The sequence below is a fragment of the Balaenoptera borealis genome (assembly GCF_965194805.1).
Source record: "Balaenoptera borealis genome assembly, chromosome: 3".
NCBI classification, from domain to species: Eukaryota; Metazoa; Chordata; class Mammalia; order Artiodactyla; family Balaenopteridae; genus Balaenoptera; species Balaenoptera borealis.
This window is the reverse complement of record NC_138866.1, coordinates 169,169,468-169,191,611: the sequence shown is the minus strand read 5'-3', so window position 1 is coordinate 169,191,611 and position 22,144 is coordinate 169,169,468. Positions and strand designations below refer to the sequence as shown.

At 36.7% G+C, this 22,144-nt stretch overlaps 1 protein-coding gene across 1 annotated transcript in view; it reads right to left on the bottom strand.

The window, feature by feature from the left end:
* The window catches only part of MALRD1 (MAM and LDL receptor class A domain containing 1), a 638,500-nt gene that overhangs the window by 498,043 nt on the left and 118,313 nt on the right, over positions 1-22,144 (bottom strand). The window contains exons 12-13 of the mRNA XM_082385765.1: positions 14,025-14,122; positions 6,199-6,372 (exon numbers count right to left, since the gene is read on the bottom strand). Of these exons, the coding sequence (XP_082241891.1) occupies positions 6,199-6,372; positions 14,025-14,122 (272 nt within the window). The remainder of the gene's footprint in view (positions 1-6,198; positions 6,373-14,024; positions 14,123-22,144) is intronic.

Sequence of the window (22,144 nt, the reverse complement as noted above, 5' to 3'; positions counted from 1 at the left end):
CCAGCGATATCCTTATCTCTGAAGACAAAAGGACACAGAGAAGCTGAACAAAGAGGCCTAGCTAAGTTCCCCAGTTTATTACACTGGGCTCATATCTTTGCCCTATCGTACCTTTCTACAACTATCCACTCTTCATCAAACCTCTCACAAAAACACTCAGGTTTAACTATTTCTTCAGGTCTTCATTTCCTTATGAAGGCTCCCACGTCAGATAAAACTAACATTAAATAATTTTATATGCTTTTCTCCTGTTAATCTGCTTTATCAGTTTAATTTTGAGACCCAGTAAGGTACTCTAAGAGGGTCAAGAAAAACTATTTCCTCCCCTATGGTAGGAGTATAGGATTTTTTGCCTAAATGAATTATTGCCTAAATATTTGTTAAGAGAAGAGGACTGATCGCATGAATTGGTGCAACCCAACTGGACAGCAATTTGATGACATCTATTAAAAAGATAAATAGCATAGACTACAAAAATTAAGCCCATCCTCAGGGTTTACCTTAGAGAGACACTCATAGGCACACATATGAAGACCTGGGCAGGAATGTTTGCTTTAATGTTGGTTTTGATAGCAAATGAATCAGAACAACTCAAATGTGAATCAATAAATAAATGGTGATATAGATCATGGACTACTGAGCCAGTTAAAAAAAAATCTCTCTCTGTATGCTAATATGGAAAGACCTTCAACATAAGTTTCTGAGTAAAAATTAAATTACAGAAAAAATTTATAGTATGGTACTACTTAGGCTAAAAATACACGTGGTTCAGATTTCTAGATATATGTGGTACATATATACATATTAATTAAATAGAAAAGGGTCTAGAGGTAAAAATAAACTAGTGTTATAGGTACCTGAAGATACAGACTATGATGGAAGGTAACGATGCTCAGGAGGGACTATTTCTTTATCTGAAATTTTTGATACTTTATAATGAGATGTATATAATTTTAATGATTTTTAAAATTCTGATTAGATCTGGTTTCTGTAGAGTCTTAGCCAAGAAATTTGGCCTTCATACAAGAGGCAGAAAATAGTAATAGATTTTAAAGAAGGATTTTGATGAAATGTATACAAGCATTGTGAGAAATAAATTATGCTTAACATCATTAAGTTATTGTAATGTATTTGGACAGCTTTAATTTGGAAGATTTTTTTTTTTATTCATTACTGTAGTATGTCCTACATTGAAGTCAATTAAAATACAGATGTTTAATTCTTCAAACTCATTAGACAGGTAGTTATGACCACCATATTTGAAGGACTACACTACTCAAAGGAAAGCTGGAAAAAGACAGAATGTTTGTTTGGGGCACTTCTGTGTCCCAGGAGAGGTACATGCTCCTATTCTTTGAATGGAGTGGGTGCGCCCTGGGATGAGCTGAATGATGGGATAGGTCTTTAAAATATGGTTACCTCATTTTGTCCGAAGAAAACCACTAGGCTCTTTTATATCTTCATATTAAAATGTAAGTATAAAACAACTCCCAGAGCAAAATAAAGATGATATTAGGTCATCTACATGTCTGCTTGCTTACTTCTATATAATTAAATTCAGGACCATGTAATGAACGATTATAATTTGACCATTAATTAAAATTTTCCACCTTTAAACAGAGAGTAATGTTACTTCCTTTAAAAAAATATATCTCATATCTGTAAATAATATCACCTGATTATTCCAAAATCATCTTCACTGTTCCTATTTTGTATTACTTGCTTTAACCAAGCTGATCGTTCGATTTGTCACCAAAGGCAGTTCCCTTTGGGAACTACAGTATCAGTTAATAATTGGTATGTGAGCCAGAGGTTGCTCAGAAGAAATGTTTCAATCATTGACAAAGGCAGAGTGAAAACCTCATTTTATAAGTTTCTCAAGGTAATTTGAAAGTTAAAATTTCAAATTATATGTAAATATCTTTCCTTCTAAAACTATTTTTTAGGATCTTGCTGATTTTTGTCTTATCCAATTATATTATATTACTCCCTGAGAGAACAGAATCACTTCTTGTTTTTCTTTCAGGAAGCACAGCAACGTGTAAATATTGTTTATAGTCAAGTGATTACTTTTTAGATCTGCAAAACAGAAAGAAACTTTTCCAGAGAAATACTCAACTAGCATATTTAAATTTTGGTTCTTTGATATCTTGCTTTAAAAAAGAATAATGAGAATGAATAAATATGAATCTAAGAGGAAATGGAGACAATAGGAATATAGTAAGAAGCAGTAAAGAAAAATTCGACTATAGTAATTTTTGATAAATGATGGTGGTATTAAAAATAAGATCAACAGCAAACTTTTATTTAGAGCTTACTGCATGCCAGGCACGTTCACTTATTTTAACACTGTGAAGATGGTGTTATTGTCTTCCACATTTTAAAGCAAAGGAAACAGAAGCTTAGAGAGTTGAAGTTATTGGTTGAAGGTCACATATCTAGCACGAAAAATGTGTGACCTGAGCCATGGATGACTTTGCTGTACTATATCACTATCATGAAATAAAGAGATAACTGGTCTTTAGCAGATACTGCAGAACAGAGCTACCTGGCAAAACAAGATTTAATGAAGCCCTAGGTTAAGAAGGCTGAGGACAGAGTAACATTACAGAGACTAGACCAGCTTTTACTTTGTATTATAAATCTTACCCTTCACTGAATCTTCAAATAATATCAGGAAATTGTTATTGATCTATCCCATTGACTCTGATCAAGAGCGAACATGGTATCAATCATTGTGGAAAATTTCACAAAAGGGTCATTTTTAAATGAAATCTGAAATATGACACAATTATACTTTAGTAGCAAACTCAAAGACAGTAGATCAACTGGAAATCAATGGACAGTATTCAGAAAAAGTACTACCTCTAGATATGAAATTAAGAAGAGCAGTTAGGAAAAAAGAAACTGTAAATTAAATGAAAATATTTGTGTAAAAAGCTGAACATATAAAATGAGTAGGCCCAGTTAAAACAGATTGAAAAAATTCTATTAACTACTTGACTTACATTCTTCCAATAAAAACTGCACAGGAAATGGAGAGAATACTGAAATGTTGTTAATTTGCGGTTCATACAAAATAAACAGTAAGCCTAATCCTTTTCCACTAGGAAAAAGGAAAGCCCTACCTAACCAGGGGTGCTGATTTCCTAAGGAACTCAGAGCAATTTGCATTCTGTTGTGATGTGTACAAGATACATAAAAGGACCACAATGAATCTGAATTTCATGGCTACAAGAGAACGAACAGAGAGGTCATACAGTCCTATGCCTTTCTCCTTTCCAATGTTTATATAGGATGACTCCATAAAAATACATGTTCAGAGTTTAGTCACATTGAACTGATGACCAGGCAATGACAAAGGTCACCCTTAAGTAATTCAGTCCACTAAATTTAACGTGCCAAAGGAGCCTGTTTCCAAGAAGATAAACTTTAAATATTTGAATATTTAAAAGCTAGACTGACTATTTGTGGGTATAATCTCTTTTCCATTTGCTATTGATAAAAGAATGAAGTAGAACTGCACCTAGCTAGAATCCTCATGCATATTTCCATAGTTTTGAAAATAGACTTAGAAAAATCAGGTTAAAAACAACATATTAGAATTTTTTTTTCCAGTAAAGGACAAGAAATGGAATAGAAAAGGGTACCAAGAGGACAAAAGCTGCATCTTTAGAAGCAAACCTATCAACATTATAAGCAAACAAAATGTTCATATTAGTTCATTCTGAGGTGTGAGTACATGGGTATTTGCCTCTCTATATATTTTCTATTTGTTTGAAAGATTTAATAATATATCTAAGTAATATTAATGTATTAAATAAAACCGTGTATATGTATCTGTGTGTGACTGTGTGTATTTATGTATCTTGTATGCATGTCTATGTGTATAAAATCTGGACTTATTCATACCAGAATGTTAACACAGGCTCCAAATTCCTTCGCCAAAGTCTTTGAGTCCAGCTGGGTTTTGAAATCTGAATAGTTCAGAGTTGAGGATGTTCATCTAAAGTGTATCATGTATATTACTTGATACCCTCAGGGAGACTGGGGGCAGCACTTTATCATCAAACACATCACTAAATGAACTGCTAACACTGGTTCAGGTCAGGAGAAATTTTGCCTCTAAATTTGTTTTTCAAAAGCTTATTGCTTTCCAAATTTTAATTTTCCAAATTGCTGATTAGAGACTGTGGACTTGTAATGAATGGCCTTCTGAATAGTGACATCTGAGAGAACAGTTCTTATTTTTCTTTTCACTGAACTGTAGTTTCTAAAACAAGCCTGTACTTCGGCCAAGTAACAGGATTACATAAGAAGGAACAGAGGTGCACACTAAAATCCTTACCTTCTCCGGCTGAATTAAACATGGCTGAGGCTTAGCAAGAACCCAGGACAATTCATTCCCCTCAAAAAGCCAGCACAATTAAGCAGAGGCTGGGAATTCCCTGGCAGTCCAGTGGTTAAGACTCCGCCCTTCCAATGCAGGGGGCACAGGTTCGATCCCTGGTCGGGGAACTAAGATCCCACATGCCGCATGGTGCGGCCACAAAAATACATTAAAAAAAAAGAAGAAGAAAAAGAGGCCGATTGGTGCTGACTGGGAGCCCCCAGGTAGGAGAGAGAAAAGTCAACACGTGGTGCTGATCCAGCACAGAGGGGAGTGAAGACAGAAAACATCACCAATCTGTGGATACCAAATTACAAAATTCCATCAAACCACTGGTCAATTTCAAAACTAGTTAATATGCCCCCAGATAATAAACAGCAGTCTCAATTTGCACCTCAAAACAAAGCAAGACAAAAACCCCAAAAGAAGAAATATTAAACAGGAAAAAAAAAAAAAAACCCAGTGCCGAAACTCTTCAATAACGATGGTAGGTTAATGAGGCCAGGAAAGAATGGCACAAGCTTCAACTCATAATATTTCTCAAATAGCCAGTTCTAACAAAGAACATTCTGGGTTTTGTCTTTTGTTTTTTTATTAAGACTTTTAGAGCAGTTTTAGGTTCGCTGCACAACTGAGAGGAAGGTACAGAGGGTTCCCACATACCTCCTGCCCCCAGGCGTCCAATAGCCTCCTCCATTATCAACATCCTCCACCAGAGGGGGACATGTATTCCAACCCATAAAATAACACTTACACATCATAATCACTCATGGCAAAAGGTTTTCCCCAAAGGATGAGTCCTGTATTCTCTAGCAGTCTGTTGTTCTCTGGGTGGAGCTGTTCGTTCTGAGGTGAGGTATTATTTTAAATACATCTTCTCCAAAATATCTTGTGCTCTCTCTGTTGGATTTCTATATTTACCTCAGTTTGGAAATGAGTACCAGATGAGGTGTGTTATTTTTCAGAGGCTCCTAACACCCCAACAATGTTCTTACTTCCCCACCCCCATTTACAAAGGAAGAATCAGAAGCACGGAAGGATTAAGCAACTTCCCTCTGACTGGACACCTGGGTTTGAACCCCAGGCTCCAGAGCTCATGTTCATAGCTACCATTTTAGCTACATTCTCTTTAATTCAGATTCCTCTCAAGCACTGCTTTTATTATCACTGTGGTTTTCACAGATTGGAAAATTTGAAGCTCAAAGATGCAATGTACACAATCATTTAACAACCCATGGGATGAGCAGAGATGGGAACTCAGACTATGTGACTCCTAAGGCAGTGAGTGTTCCACTATGTTCCACCATCTAATCTAGTTTCTAAACTAGCTCTTTTCAAACATCATCTAGAAGGGAGTCATGTCCAGGAGGGTGGAAGCTGGTGCACCCATTTGATAAGCTACAGTTTCCTTCTTTCATTATTAACAAAGTAAATGACATAAAAGTGTGATAAAATTCTCAGCATTAATGGGCAGCAGAAAATAAGGCAATAGGATTAAAATATGAGTGCAGCCCAGATTTTTTTCACTACCTCATATAATCCACCATCCTCACTTAAGAAAACAAATATTTTCCCATTAAATTACTCTTCTCTCCACCATCCTATTCAATTCTTATCTCCATTTTTGCTATGCTTCCACAAGTAAGTCTTGAGCAATTAATCAAGATAACCTCTCTACTCATCCCTGATTGTGAATGTTTATTAATATCAGATACATTTATGGGATATATGTACTATATTATTATCTGGAAAGATAGGCATTAAATAAGCATGTTCTGCTCAGTTGTATTAATTTCTTACGTGCTTACCTGAAAAGGCAGAGTAGATTCTCCAGCCTTCGCCAACAGATCGATTTTTGCTTGTCTCCACTGAGATTTGGAGATTCCAATTAGATCACCTTGCTTCTGCAAATCCCCATCCAGTGATGTTCTTGTAAAAACCGAGAGATGTGAATGCTGAGACAAACGATACCAAAACTGCACCTGGTGAAAAATGTGTTTGAATGATATAAATATTCCATTTACCTGTGTCCAGTAGCTCTTCTATAGTTAAAAATATCCCAAACTACTTCTTAATTCTCCTCCAAACATGCAGACCCAGAAAATGCTAAGTACATCTTCTGCCAGCCTTTGTATTCCCTCCTTAAAAAAAAGGCTCAAGGTAGCTACATTAACTGATATTTTTAACACATGCCATAGAGACATCTAAAGAATTGGGACACTAGCATCCTGCTCAGACAAGTGTGAGGACATATATTTGTCCACACCGTCATGGAAGTTTTACAGGACCTTCACTATTGCTTCTTATGAATCTGGGGAGATACACGTTCTATATCTGACTCAAAAATTACAAAACCATGTATTACTATTCATTCTCCTTGATGTCTCAATCCAAGAAAAAGTTATCTCAAAAACTTGATTTCTCAGGTAAGAGAAAACTGCTATGAATACTTTTCATTAATTCCTTCTCCACTGTGACATTATCAAAAAACTTGGGAGATTATATAATACTGTTCATCAATAATTTAATCCAACTAGAAAATGTTCTTTTTGAGGCTAGGGAGCCTTGACTTGATCAGTTTGGTTCCTACTCACCACCAGTGATGACATAATCTAAACGACTGACAGGTTAACTAGGTAGTGGAGAAAACACAGAGGAGTATTTTAAGGTGCCGATAGCAGTAGCTATAATGTGGAATTCAGCACTATCGTTTATTCAGCAAATACTTACTGAGCATTTACTAAATACTGGGCCCTGTGCAAGGCGAAAACTAATTGCCTCAGTGGTTGGATGACCCAATACAAAATATGTCAAAAAAACCCCCACAAAAGCAAGTTCAGACACACAGCAATTTTTTCTTCTTCTCATTACGCCATAGAGAGTTCTAATGCTGCAGATTTCAAAAAAAACACAGTATCATTCAGAGATGAGGCCCCTGAGAAATGAAATCACTCTGTTTGGACTCAAAGTGACTCCTTTTCAGTTTCACTCCATTTTAAAGTTTTGGTTTTTTTTCCTTTGTCATTGGGCTTTTATTTTGTTATGTGGACAGATGTTATTACATATATTATTTCTTTATTATCCCATTTATTTCACTGTTGGTACCAATTTCAGTGGAGAGGAAAGTTGAAAAAAATTTTTAATGCTCTTTTAAAAAATTGTTCAAAACATCAAGCATTCTCTGTTCCAATGTGCTACACATTTTTTTTCAATGTCTACTTAATTGCCACCACCTGATCAAAGCATTCTTTCTGACTGTCCATTTCATATTAGATTTACTACCAAGCTCACCTACACTCAGGCCTTTAAGCAAGAAACGCAAAGTCAAACAGAAGTGTTTGATTAAATTCTATGGAAAGGGAGGATGTATGTTCCTCAACCGCAATTAAACTTTAGATCCCTGCTGTAGTTTCAGCATGTTCCAAGCTTGTAAATATGCAAAATGGAGCTTTAAACCTAGTTGTACAAGAGCTGTGCAAGCCCCATCAGAATTTCAAGCTGTCATATTGTCACTCAGTACATTACCAGTTCGAAGTTATTTTAATAGTGCATTAAGGGTAAATACCAATGGGATCCATATTCAATAAGATAAGAGCTTAGAACTTATATTTAATTTACTTTTTTAAAAACAGAATTGGCATTGTAGAGATTTAAGGAGAATTCTTTAGTTCGGTATAGACCAAGAAACTTTCCAGAGTCTTTTCAAATTTAATATTGGTAAGGGTAAAATCACTGAACAAAAGTTATAAATACAGCTGTGATTTTCGATAGGAACTTAGCCAACATCCGTGGCTCTCACTGTGATACACACTAGCAGTGGAACACTAAGTCGTAAACTCAGAATCACAATGCACGTTGTGAATTCCTCTTAGAACCTATCAAGGCACTCTGTATTTAGTAGGTACTCAGTTAATAGGTATTGAAGAAAAGAAGCACGTTTGAGTGGGACCATCAGCATTCTTGCTAAAGCAAATGTCTATAAACCTTCAAAGAGACACAGAAAGAGAGACCTGCTCTGTGCTACAAAATGTGCAAGGAATTAAGTGTCCTTAAGGACCTCAGAGCTTTATGGGAGAGAGTGAAAAGAAAAGGAACAATTAAGTATAATGCGTATAATAACAAAGGTATGCAAACAGTGTGGCTATTTGCATGTAAATGAATTAAACAAAATTAAAAAGTCACTTTCTTGGTTACACTCATCACATTTTAAGTGCTCAATAGCTATTTGTAGCTAGTGACTTCCATAGTGGACATAGCAGAGGAAAATTTCCATCACAGAAAATTCTATTAAAAAGAGATGTTAAAATTATACCAACCATTTAAAATTTATTTACTACTTTTCATTTTAAAGGAAATTATTGTCTTGATTCATGCCTGATTCATTAAAAAGCAGTTATATAAAATGTTAATATTAAAGGCCTGCTTTTATTTCTCCTCGGTTTTCACTAAGTTGTATATATATGTACAACTTGGGTTGTATGTATAGGGTGACTATGCAAGACCGTGAATCATTTTATTCAAGAGAATTTCCTGTGGTTAAAAAACTTCCAACAAAGCAGTTCCTTTAACTGCAAATTGGAAAGAAAAGAAATGAAGCTCAAATTACTTTACTGTTTTTAATTGTATTCTCTGATTTTATATTATTTGTATATTTTTAGAAATATGGAATCTGGGACATCCCTGGAGGTCCAGCGTTTGAGACTCCATGCTTCCACTGTAGCAGGCACGGGTTCCATCCCTGGTTGGGGAACTAAGATCCCACATGCCACTTGGTGCGGCCAAAACACACACGCACACACACACACACACACATACACACACACTGAATCATTCATTTTACTATAAAAAGAAAGGACACCATATCAGGTGACTTATACTACTAGTTACCGAGTGTAGGTGAATAACTAATCTTGCTCTTTGGTTTCTACAGGGCCCTGGGATATTCCCAGAGGAATGGCCAGTTCTACAGAAGAATGTAATTAGGAACAATTAGTAATTACTAATTAGTAAATCTCTGAGACTAAATCCTGCAAAGGACATTAACAGGACATTACTTGGAAGTTCAAAATAATGTCTTCTTTATTTCTCTTTTCTGTTTCATTTTATTTTGGTCTGTCTCCCGTTGGAACTCTTCAAATTTTCTGCTTTTTTCCTCAACTTTCTTATGGTCTTTGTTCCACTTCCTTCCCTATTAGGGAGCTTTTTGGTCAGATCTTCATGTCTTTTCTCAGTTATTCTCCAAATTCTCAGCTACCTCTGCCTTCTCTGCTTCATGTCGACCCCTGTCTGGTATTTGCTACACCTGTTATATCTTCAAGGTCTAGAATAATAAAAAGAGTAAAACACAAAAAAGTTTTAAAAAAAAAAAGGAAAAGAAACAAGATATCTGTAACTCCTCAAAACTCAAGTGGAATAAGTCAGTGTAGGGGAGGGGAATCATTCATCTCTCTCTCACACACACACCCCCCTCATCATTACCATAGTGATTCTTATGACTCCTATTCATTATCATGTTTTTGCCTATTTTTATCTGAACAAGCTTAAGTAAAAGTTTGCAATCTTCAATAAAATATAATCTGTTTTTCTCATCTAAATGATTAATCTTCATGTGTTTTGACAATGTACAACTGGGGAGAATATCTGCTCAACCAATAAACCATTGCTTCCTCTAGATTCTATCTCATGCTCTAATACTATCATTGGAGTAAACAAAACAATCAGAGAACTGATCATGAGTGCACCATTCCAAGCCCCATTGCATATTACTTTTTTTTCTAAATTTCTCTCTGCTATGAGCTCATCACTCTACTTGGGGAACATTACAAGATAGGGCCTTTTCAAACTCATTGAGAGAGTTGTTATAAGTGGGTTATCACTTATATATATGGTTTATATGTATATATGTGTATGTTATATATTATATATAATATATATTTGTTTAATTTATATACTGTTACATTATATATTATATATACTTACATATAATATTACATATTATATGTATTTTATATTTTTATCACTCTCTGTAGCACTTCACACTGAACTGCTATCAGTATGCCTCACTAAATTCTATATTTTGTTATGGCAAATGTGTTTGCGTTGTCCCTAGTATATTCCCAGCATTAAAGGCTATGATGAGCACGGAGTAGGGAAGCAATAGGTGTGCACTGAATCAGAGAAAGAACATTTACACTGGTATGTGTGCAATGAGGGGAGAAGTCTCAGAAGAACTATTTTTGTTTTGTTTTTTACTTCCTTGAATCTGAACCAACTGAGTTCTCACATGTCTCTCTCTGCACTGGCTGCTGGAAAACTTAGATTCAAAAATGTAGCCTGGCCCTCATAAACTTTATTTTTGGAGCCAACCTATCTTTCGTTTCATCTGTCTTTTTCCTGGTATCTCTATTCACTTCTTTTTAATTTTATGAATTTTTTGATTAAAGAGGATTAGAATAGCAAAATGAGTTGGGGAATACAAAAAAACAAAAGACAAACACACAAAGTGGCATTGAAAGCGGAAGCTTCATGTTACCAGTCCTGCTGTATTTAATTATGAAGTCCTAAAAGTGAGATATGTCTTTTATACAGTAACTCAAATATGAGAGTGAGAAAATATTAATATCCACATAAATCTCCTTCCGATTTTACATTTCCTAATTTATTAAAAACAGTAACAGGGCTTCCCTGGTGGCGCAGTGGTTAAGAATCTGCCTGCCAATGCAGGGGACACAGGTTCGTGGCCTGGTCCAGGAGGATCCCACATGCCGCCGAGCAGCTAAACCCGTGCACCACAGCTGCTGAGCCTACGCTCTAGAGCCCGTGAGCCACAACTACTGAGCCCGCGTGCCACAACTACTGAAGCCCGCGCGCCTACAGCCCATGCTCCACAACAAGAGACACCACCGCAATGAGAAACTCGAGCATCGCAATGAAGAGTAGCCTCCACTCGCCGCAACTAGAGAAAGCCAGCTCACAGCAACGAAGACCCAACGCAGCCAAAAATAACAAAATAAAATAAATTAATTAAAAAAAGAAAAAGTTTAAAATAAGAAAAAAACAGTAACAGTATTTCGACAGCAATAAGAAATAGTAGCTCCTGGCTCCCACATGTTCTGTTTGTCCTATCTCCTGGCTATTCCAAGGAAGAATGCCAAATTTCCACCAGTGACCAAAGGAGCTTTTGAAGCTTTTAAATAAAAGTCCACATCTTGAACAATGAGTAGTTACAGGAACAATTCTGCATGTTGATGCCATGTGTTGGCTACACATAAAGTACAGGGTAATTCATGCAAAAAGACCCTAAAAAGCTGCTGTTAGAAAAAAGGATTCAAAAGAAAGCTTCATATTCCTTTAAAGTCCTTTCAAACAAATATTCTTAACTCTGTTAGCCTGGTATGATTATGTAGAGAAAAAAATGTAATTTCATAAAATGAAGGCTTTAATCATATCAAAGTGCCCAACTTTGGTTATTTCACCACCCCACTTTACCATTTTATAATAAAGAACATTCGCTATTCCATGAATACAACTATTATCAATCAGTATGTTCCAATTAGGAAGATCAGCTGGATTTTCTGATTACTCGAGAAGATAAGAATTTGGTTTGTTAGCTTATTTTGTAACTTTCATGAAAGAAAGAATCCCACATTACCACAAACTTATAAAACAGTAATAGTATATTCTTAGACTACTCCTATGGGAGAGAACTTTGGCCATGTGTATCTCAGACTATAAATAACCTCTAACAATCTAATAGTAATTCTAAGCTGGAAAGTACTATAAAGTAATCCAAATATCCCTCCCTCTAACTCAAAGATTACCAACATTCAAGCAGATATAGCTAAAAGGGAAAAAACAAATACCTCTTTGGCAGTCTGTAATACTCTTACTTTTCCACAAACCAAGGCAAACCTCTAAATCAGTATCCAAGGCCTTGGAAGTTTGAGGACTTGGTTCTGAGAGATAAACCACCAAGTATCTAAATTGTCCATTGCTTTCACTGAGGCTCCGCCCCAATAGCTCCCACAGGTAAGCTCCAAATTTAAGCCACAATAGAGAAAAATGTCAAGTAGAAACAATCATAAATTGTGGGTCAATCCCTATGACCACAAATTAATGGCTACCCACATACAACAATGGGAAATGCAGATCATCTTTAAAAAGAAGAAAACTGTATGATTTCTCAGTGAGTCTCAGAATTTCTAATAAGCTCTTAGTGTTAGTGTTCACATTTCTGTAAAAGAGGCAGAATTAACAAATTCTATTCTTTTTTTATCCAGTGTCATTAACGAATTTAACAACAGCAATTGCATTACTTTGGTATATGACCTTAAATTAAAGTTCAGTAAGCCTGTAAAGTACTTTTAAAGAGCAAGTAAACGCTTCAGGAGTTCTCAAAAAAAACAAAAAACAAACAAAAAAAAAACCCTACATCTATCACATAAGATTTAATTAAAATAAACCACAGGTGGGAGACTCCAGAGTCCATCTGGGTGAGGTGGAAGTGGAGTCCAGGCAGTTGCTTTAATCCAAATTCCCACAGAGAAATGGGCAGCAAAAACCAAAGGGGAAAAAAAAAGAGAAGGACAACCTATTAAGAGTTCTGGACACACTCACTGAGAATTATATCAAGCTGAAAGTATAATTAAATTTATACTTTAATTAAAAAGGTCTGATGATCTGTAATTTATCATCAGGAATGCCTGTGTTAGTGCTGTAACCCTGCGTTTCTAGGTAATGAATTTAGTGCATGGCACTATTGATCCCTTCATTATTTTCTGATAACCAAGAAAAAAAAAAAAAGCTGAAATCCTAAAGGCTTAGAGACATGTCAGAACTCTCAAAAGGACGGAAAGCAAGGCAAGCTGAACAGAAGCATCTAATAGGCATTCATGTTACGGAAAGTAAAGGGATTATGTTTATTGAACACCTAATACCTGCCAAGTACTTTTCCAGGTGCTTTACTTAATCACGTTTGAATTCTCACAACCATGTGAAGAAGGCAGGCTAACACTATGCTTCCAGTGTGGACACTGAGTCTCAAAGGAAGCATATCGTTTGTAGCAGAACTGAGACTGGAACCAGGTGGAACTAGGTCCATCTGACTCCAAAGTCCCTCTTCTTTCTTCTCTGTTGTGCTGTGGAAATGACCTGAGTATTTTATCCCTTGGTCTGTGTTTACCTGGCACCAGAAGGACTAACTGAAAAAATAAAATTTTGGAAATGTAATTATTTTTTCTGCACATATTTATCTTTCTTTGTTCATCCTTTCATTTTTCTTTCAGTAGAACTTGTTGAACTGCTTTTATTTTCCTCAACTAACACTGTTGGCCAAGATAACAAGCAGTTTGCACAACCTGTATCCACAGCTTTAAATTATTGAAAGAACTACATGGAAAGAATGCAAAATGACAGAAATATTTTTGAATAGGCCCCCCAAAAGAAGGGTGTAAGTTATATACTGCAAATGTCTTCTGGAACAAAATGACATTTCATGTTGAAATAGCTCATATAAATCTCTCAGTTCATTGTGAAAATATTAGTAAAACACAGCAGGCATGTACTAGCTAGAGTAACCCAAGCTTAACAGTTTACAACTACAGAATGGCCAATGGAAATTCCAATAATTGGGTACCTGACACAGGGTAGAGGCATTGAGTGATTTTGTAAGAACAGGACTTCCAAGCTTGGCCACTGCAGGTGATCCATGTGCCCCCAAATAAATAAACGATCCTGCAAAAACAAACGTAAAGCCATAGGGATACAAGTTCTACTGTTGGACATTTAGTCGTTCTTTGCACTAACGTGCACACATTCAACTGTCAATCAGATAAAGAAAATTACATTTTTACTTCTTAACCATTAAGCTCTGTAGATAACAAAAAAAAGTGCTTTCATATGGATAACATTAAATATCTAAAATAAAACCCAAGTGATGAAAAACAAGCTCTTGATCTAAATCCTCTCAACAAATATGTTTATTGGCTTAACTCACCTCACAGTTAGAAATCAAATTAAATGAAGCTTCTAAGTTTACAATTAGATATTCAACATACTCTTACAAAATTCCCATGAGACATTTGCTTGTAAGTTTCTTCCCCATGTACTGAAGGATAGGAGCCTATAGAATGCGTTTGGTTTCTCCTGGGGCTTACATGTTTGACACTGTTGTCTGTGCTAGTGGGGATGAAAGCTTAATTAAAGATCTAATCTAGTGTTAACAAAATAACTGCTTTTAGATTTTAACTACAGTGGATGTGCTCATGGCAAATGTACGCGGGGGATAACATCTCTTAGCAGCTGGAAGGATCACACATTCTGAACGGCTGTCAGGGGTAGCTTCCTTGAATAATGAAAATTTACAAGGAAGGTTATGCTAAACAATGTCAAGTCCTGATCCTGCCCTTTGATAATCATAGAGTGATGGGCAACTTGGAAAGCCAACTATTTTGATGAAAAAAACACATTCAGAAGGTAATTTTCTTAGACACAGATCAATGCTGACTGCACAGAATGAAAAGGATTTCAGAATTAAAACATATTACTTTATAGATACCACCACATGTTTAACCAAACAACCAAGGTTGCAAGTCAGCAGTGTGGTCTCTGAGTGGGAAAAATAGAACCCAGTTTATATGGGTGTTAAATCTCAAAGCCAATTGGGAAGGATAAAGATCACTGTTCCCAAAATCCAAACTAAGAGTAATAGAAACAGCATATATGAGCTCATTAAATTCTCTATTTCACCTATAAAAGAGTAGAGCAGGAAAAGATGATTTTGAAAAATTAATCCAGCTTAAAAATCCTTTACTTGAGGTTCAAGTAAAACTCAACTGAATAATGTCAAGAGTAATTAAAATTCTAAAATTAACATACATTCAAAGATCTTACTCCCCTGGTCATTTAAAACAATATGGATGATTTCAAACAAGCAGTTAATGAAGGATGAAACATATAAACACTAAAACTCCAAAATCTAAAGGAAGCAAAGGGTTTGAACAAATTGATTATGCCACAAAAGTAACTGGAAAAGTGATAGGAAAAAAATCTACCAGAACATATGGCCCTACAGCTGAATTTTATTTAATTTTATTTAATTTTTAAAGAATAAATACTAGCACATGACTTGCATATATCTCAGGTCTTAGAAAAATATGGAGAGCTCCCTGACTCATTTTATGATGCCAGATATCTCTGTTAAGAATGATGAAAATAGAATAAAAATAGAGCAATATCACTCATGATCATACATACAAAATTCAAATTAAAATGTTTCAATTTCATCTGAAATTCTTATCAAAAAATAATGTATCCTGACGAGTGAGCTTTCCAAGAATAGAGGTTTGGTTTGATTTAACAGACCTATCAACAGTCAATTAGATCAACAAATTAAAGAGTAAAATCATAGATTCATATCAACAAATATTGAAAAGACTGTGAAAAACAGTCAGCCATTCCAAATAACCTCAATAAAATATTTTAAAAAAACAATTAATAAAGATTAATGACCAACCACAAAATAAATAACATTTTCAATGGTAAACAACAAAACTATTTTAATTAAAATGAGAAACTACCTAGAGAACTGTGTCACCATTAGTAATTAGAGGATATATGAGATAATATTAATTATCGTGGACTAGGATTATCTTATAAATCTAGTAAATGTGGAAGTCAAGAGAATAAAACTTCTAGTAAACACAATAGAAAAGTAGAGATAGAGTTCCACAAGTACTGCCAATAATATAATTGTAAAAATAAAAACCCCAACAGATGCTATCTTTTAATAAAGACAAGTATGAATAAAAGAATTTAGTAAGGTAAATAGAAACAGAGAAACACTTTTAAGTCATTTTTATTTATTTTAGCAGTAAGACACGGGATGTAGAGTGGTAAGAAATATTCTACTCACAGTTAACAACAATAATACAAAATACGTAGGAATAAATTTAACAAGAATGGGACAGGACTTATATGAAGAACATTATAAAACTCCATGGAATACTATAAGCCTTCTGATTAAATGAAAAGAGATAACATGTTATTAGATGGAAAGATGATATTATGAAAATATTATGTTAGTAAAAACTGATGTGGACGCTAAATGTAATCCTGAGAGAATTTTAACCAAATATTTGAAAAACAGATAATATTGACTTAAAGTTTATATATGCAGGTTAGGCCTAAAGATACTGAACTCTGACCCCAGACCCATGTACTTCTAGGAATACATCTCTGGATTTATTTTCTTGCAAGCCTGCTCCACAGAATACACTGAGTTAAGAGACCTGTGGAATTACAGTATGCCAAAGAGACTGTTCCTGTTAATCCGAACTGTTCATTGTAAAACTCTTGTAGACCCATATACCCCAGACGGGCTAGCTGACCAGCACATTATAAAAATAAAGAATGGAGGGGTGATTTTTGGCTGTGTTGGGTCTTCGTTGCTGTGCACAGGCTTTCTCTAGTTGTGGCGGGCGGGGGCTGCTCTTCGTTGTGGTGTGCAGCGTTCTTGTTTTGGTGGCTTCTCTTGCTGCGGAGCATGGGCTCTGGGCGCACGGGCTTCAGTAGTTGTGGCGTGCGGGCTCTAGAGCACAGGCTCAGTGGTTGTGGCTTGGTTGCTCCGCTGCATATGGGATCTTCCCGGACCAGGGATTGAACCTGTGTCCCCTGCATTGGCAGGTAGATTCTTGTCCACTGCACCACCAGGTGTATAGTGAGGAGGAACCAAGATGGCAGAGTAGAAGGACATGCTCTCACTCCCTCCTGTGAGAACACCTGAATCACAACTAGCTGCTACACAATCATCGACAGGAAGACACTGGAACTCACCAAAAAAGATACCCCACATTCAAAGACAAAGGAGAAACCGCAATGAGATGGTAGAAGGGGCACAATCACAGTAAAATCAAATCCCATAACTGCTGGGTGGGTGACTCACAGACTGGAGAACACTTATACCACAGAAGACCACCCACTGGAGTGAAGGTTCTGAGCCCCATGTCAGGCTTCCCAACCTAGGGGTCCGGCAACAGGAAGAGAAATTCCTAAAGAATCAGACTTTGAAGCCTAGTGGGATTTGATTGCAGGACTTCGACAGAACTGGGGGAAACAGAGACTCCACTCTTGGAGGGCACACACAAAGCAATGTGTGCATCGGGACCCAGGGGAAGGAGCAGTGACCCCAGGGGAGACTGAACCAGACCTACCTGCTAGTGTTGGAGGGTCTCCTGCAGAGGCAGGGGGGTGGCTGCAGCTCACCGTGGGGACAAGGACACTGGCAGCAGAAGTACTCCGTGAGCCCTCCCAGAGTCTCTCATTAGCCCCATCAAAGAGCCCAGGTAGGCTCCAGTGTTGGGTTGCCTCAGGCCAAACAACCAACAGGGAGGGAACCCAGCCCCACCCATTAGCAGTCAAGCAGATTAAACTTTTACTGAGCTCCGCCCATCAGAGCAACAGTCAGCTCTACCCACCACCAGTCCCTCCCATCAGGAAACTTACACAAGCCTCTTAGATAGCCTCATACACCAGAGGCAGAGAGCAGAAGCAAGAAGAACTACAATCCTGCAGCCTGTGGAACAAAAACCACATTCACAGAATGATAGACAAGATGAAAAGGCAGAGGGCTATGTACCAGATGAAGGAACAAGAAAAAACCCCAGAAAAACAACTAAATGAAGTGGAGATAGGCAACCTTCCAGAAAAAGAATTCAGAATAATGATAGTGAAGATGATCCAGGACCTCAGAAAAAGAATGGAGGCAAAGATCGAGAAGATGCAAGAAATCTTTAACAAAGAGCTAGAAGAATTAAAGAACAAACAAACAGAGATGAACAATACAATAACTGAAATGAAAACTACACTAGAAGGAATCAATAGCAGAATAACTGAGGCAGAAGAACGGGTAAGCGACCTGGAAGACAGAATGGTGGAATTCACTGCTGCGGAACAGAATAAAGAGAAAAGAATGAAAAGAAATGAAGACAGCCTAATAGACCTCTGGGACAACATTAAACGCAACAACATTCGCATTATAGGGGTCCCAGAAGGAGAAGAGAGAGAGAAAGGACCAGAGAAAATATTTGAAGCGATTATAGTCGAAAACTTCCCTAACATGGGAAATGAAACAGCCACCCAAGTCCAGGGAGCGCAGAGAGCCCCAAACAAGATAAACCCAAGGAGAAACACGCCAAGACACGTAGTAATCAAATTGGCAAAAATTAAAGACAAAGAAAAATTATTGAAAGCAGCAAGGGAAAAATGACAAATAACATACAAGGGAACTCCCATAAGGTTAACAGCTGATTTCTCAGAAGAAACTTTACAAGCCAGAAGGGAGTGGCATGATATACTTAAAGTGTTGAAAGGGAAGAACCCACAACCAAGATTACTCTACTTGGCAAGGATCTCATTCAGATTTGATGGAGAAATCAAAAGTTTTACAGACAAGAAAAAGCTAAGAGAATTCAGCACCACCAAACCAGCTCTACAACAAATGCTAAAGGAACTTCTCTAAGTGGGAAACACAAGAGAAGAAAAGGACCTACAAAAACAAACCCAAAACAATTCAGAAAATGGTCACAGGAACATACATGTCGATAATTACCTTAAACATGAATGTATTAAATGCTCCAACCAAAAGACACAGGCTTGCTGAACGGATACAAGAACAAGACCCATATATATGCTGTCTACAAGAGACGCGCTTAAGACCTAGGGACACATACAGACTGAAAGTGAGGGGATGGAAAAAGATATTCCATGCAAATGGAAATCAAAAGAAAGCTGGAGGGCTTCCCTGGTAGCGCAGTGGTTGAGAACCTGCCTGCCAATGCAGCGGACACGGGTTCGAGCCCTGGTCTGGGAAGATCCCACATGCCGTGGAGCAACTAGGCCCGTGAGCCACAATTACTGAGCCTGCGCGTCTGGAGCCTGTGCTCCGCAACAAGGAAGGCCGCGATAGTGAGAGGCCCGCACACCGCGATTAAGAGTGGTCCCCACTTGCCGCAACTGGAGAAAGCCCTCACACAGAAACGAAGACCCAACACAGCCATAAATAAATAAAATAAAATAAATAAATAAATTAAAATTAAAAAAAAAAACAAAAAAGAAAGCTGGAGTACCAATACTCATATCAGATAAAATAGACGTTAAAAGAAAGCGGGAGTAGCAATACTCATAACAGATCAAATAGACTTTAAAATAAAGAATGTTACAAGAGACAAGGAAGGACACTACTTAATGATCAAGGGATCAATCCAGGAAGAAGCTATAACAATTATAAATCTATATGCACCCAGCATAGGAGCACCTCAATACATAAGGCAACTGCTAACAGCTATAAAAGAGGAAATCGAGAGTAACACAATAATACTGGGGGACTTTAACACCTCACTTACACCAAAGGACAGATCATCTAAAATGAAAATAAAGAAGGAAACAGAAGCTTTAAATGACACAATAGACCAGATAGATTTAATTGATATTTATAGGACATTCCATCCAAAAACAGCAGATTACACTTTCTTCTCAAGTGCGCATGGAACATTCTCCAGGATAGATCACATCTTGGGTCACAAATCAAGCCTCAGTAAATGTAAGAAAATTGAAATCATATCAAGCATCTTTTCTGACCACAGCGCTATGAGATTAGAAATGAATTACAGGGGAAAAAACGTAAAAAACACAAACACAGGGAGGCTAAACACTACGTTACTAAACAACCAAGAGATCACTGAAGAAATCAAAGAGGAAATCAAAAAATACCTAGAGACAAATGACAATGAAAACACGATGATCCAAATCCTATGGGATGCAGCAAAAGCAGTTCTAAGAGGGAAGTTTATAGCTATACAAGCCTACCTCAAGAAACAAGAAAAATCTCAAATAAACAATCTAACCTTACACCTAAAGGAACCAGAGAAAGAAGAACAAACAAAACCCAAAGTTAGCAGAAGGAAAGAAATCATCAAGATCAGAGCAGAAATAAATGAAATAGAAACAAAGAAAACAATACCAAAGACCGATAAAACTAAAAGCTGGTTCTTTGAGCAGATAAACAAAATTGATAAACCATTAGCCAGACTCATCAAGAAAAAGAGGGAGAGGACTCAAATCAATAGAATTAGAAATGAAAAAGGAGAAATTACAACAGACACCGCAGAAATACAAAGCATCCTAAGAGACTACTACAAGCAACTCTATGCCAATAAAATGGACAACCTGGAAGAAATGGACAAATTCTTAGAAAGGTAAAACCTTCCAAGACTGAACCAGGAAGAAATAGAAAATATGAACAGACCAATCACAGGAAATGAAATTGAAACTGATTAAAAATCTTCCAACAAACAAAAGTCCAGGGCCAGATGGCTTCACAGGTGAAATCTATCAAACATTTAGAGAAGAGTTAACACCCATCCTTCTCAAACTCTTCCAAAAAATTGCAGAGGAAGGAACACTCCCAAACTCATTCTATGAGGCCACCATCACCCTGATACCAAAACCAGACAAAGATACCACACACAAAAAAAATTACAGACCAATATCACTGATAAATATAGATGCAAAAATCCTCAACAAAATACTAGCAAACAGAATCCAACAACACATTGAAAAGGTCATGCACCATGATCAAGTGGGATTTATCCTAGGGATGCAAGGATTCTTCAATATATGCAAATCAATCAATGTGATACACCATATTAACAAACTGAAGAATAAAAACCATATGATCATCTCAATAGATGCAGAAAAAGCTTTTGACAAAATTCAACACACATTTATGATAAAAACTCTCCAGAAAGTGGGCATAGAGGGAACCTACCTCAACATAATAAAGGCCATATACGACAAACCCACAGCAAACATCATCCTCAGTGGTGAAAAACTGAAAGCATTTCCTCTAAGACAAGGAACGAGACAAGGATGTCCACTCTCACCACTATTATTCAACATAGTTTTGGAAGTTTTAGCCAAAAGAGACAAGGATGTCCACTCTCACCACTACTATTCAACATAGTTTTGGAAGTTTTAGCCACAGCAATCAGAGAAGAAAAAGAAATAAAAGGAATACAAATTGGAAAAGAAGAAGTAAATCTGTCACTGTTTGCAGATGACATGATACTATACATAGAGAATCCTAAAGATGCTACCAGAAAACTACTAGAGCTAATCAATAAATTTGCTAAAGTTGCAGGATACAAAATTAATGCAAAGAAATCACGTGCATTCCTATACAGTAATGATGAAAAATCTGAAAGAGAAATGAAGGAAACACTCCCATTTACCACTGCAACAAAAAGAATAAAATACCTAGTAATAAACCTACCTAGGGAGACAAAAGACCTGTATGCAGAAAACTATAAGACACTGATAAAGGAAACTAAAGATGATACCAACAAATGGAGAGATGGGCCATGTTCTTGGATTGGAAGAATCAATATTGTGAAAATAACTATACTACCGAAAGCAATCTACAGATTCAGTGCAATCCCTATCGAATTACCAATGGCATTTTTTACGGAACTAGAACAAAAAGTCTTAAAATTTGTGTGGAGACACAAAAGACCCCGCATAACCAAAGCAGTCTTGAGGGAAAAAAACGGAGCTGGAGGAATCAGACTCCCTGACTTCAGACTATACTACAAAGCTACAGTAATCAAGACAATATGGTGCTTGCACAAAAACAGAAACATAGATCAATGGAACAAGATCGAAAGCCCAGAGATAAACCCACGCACCTATGGTCAACTAATC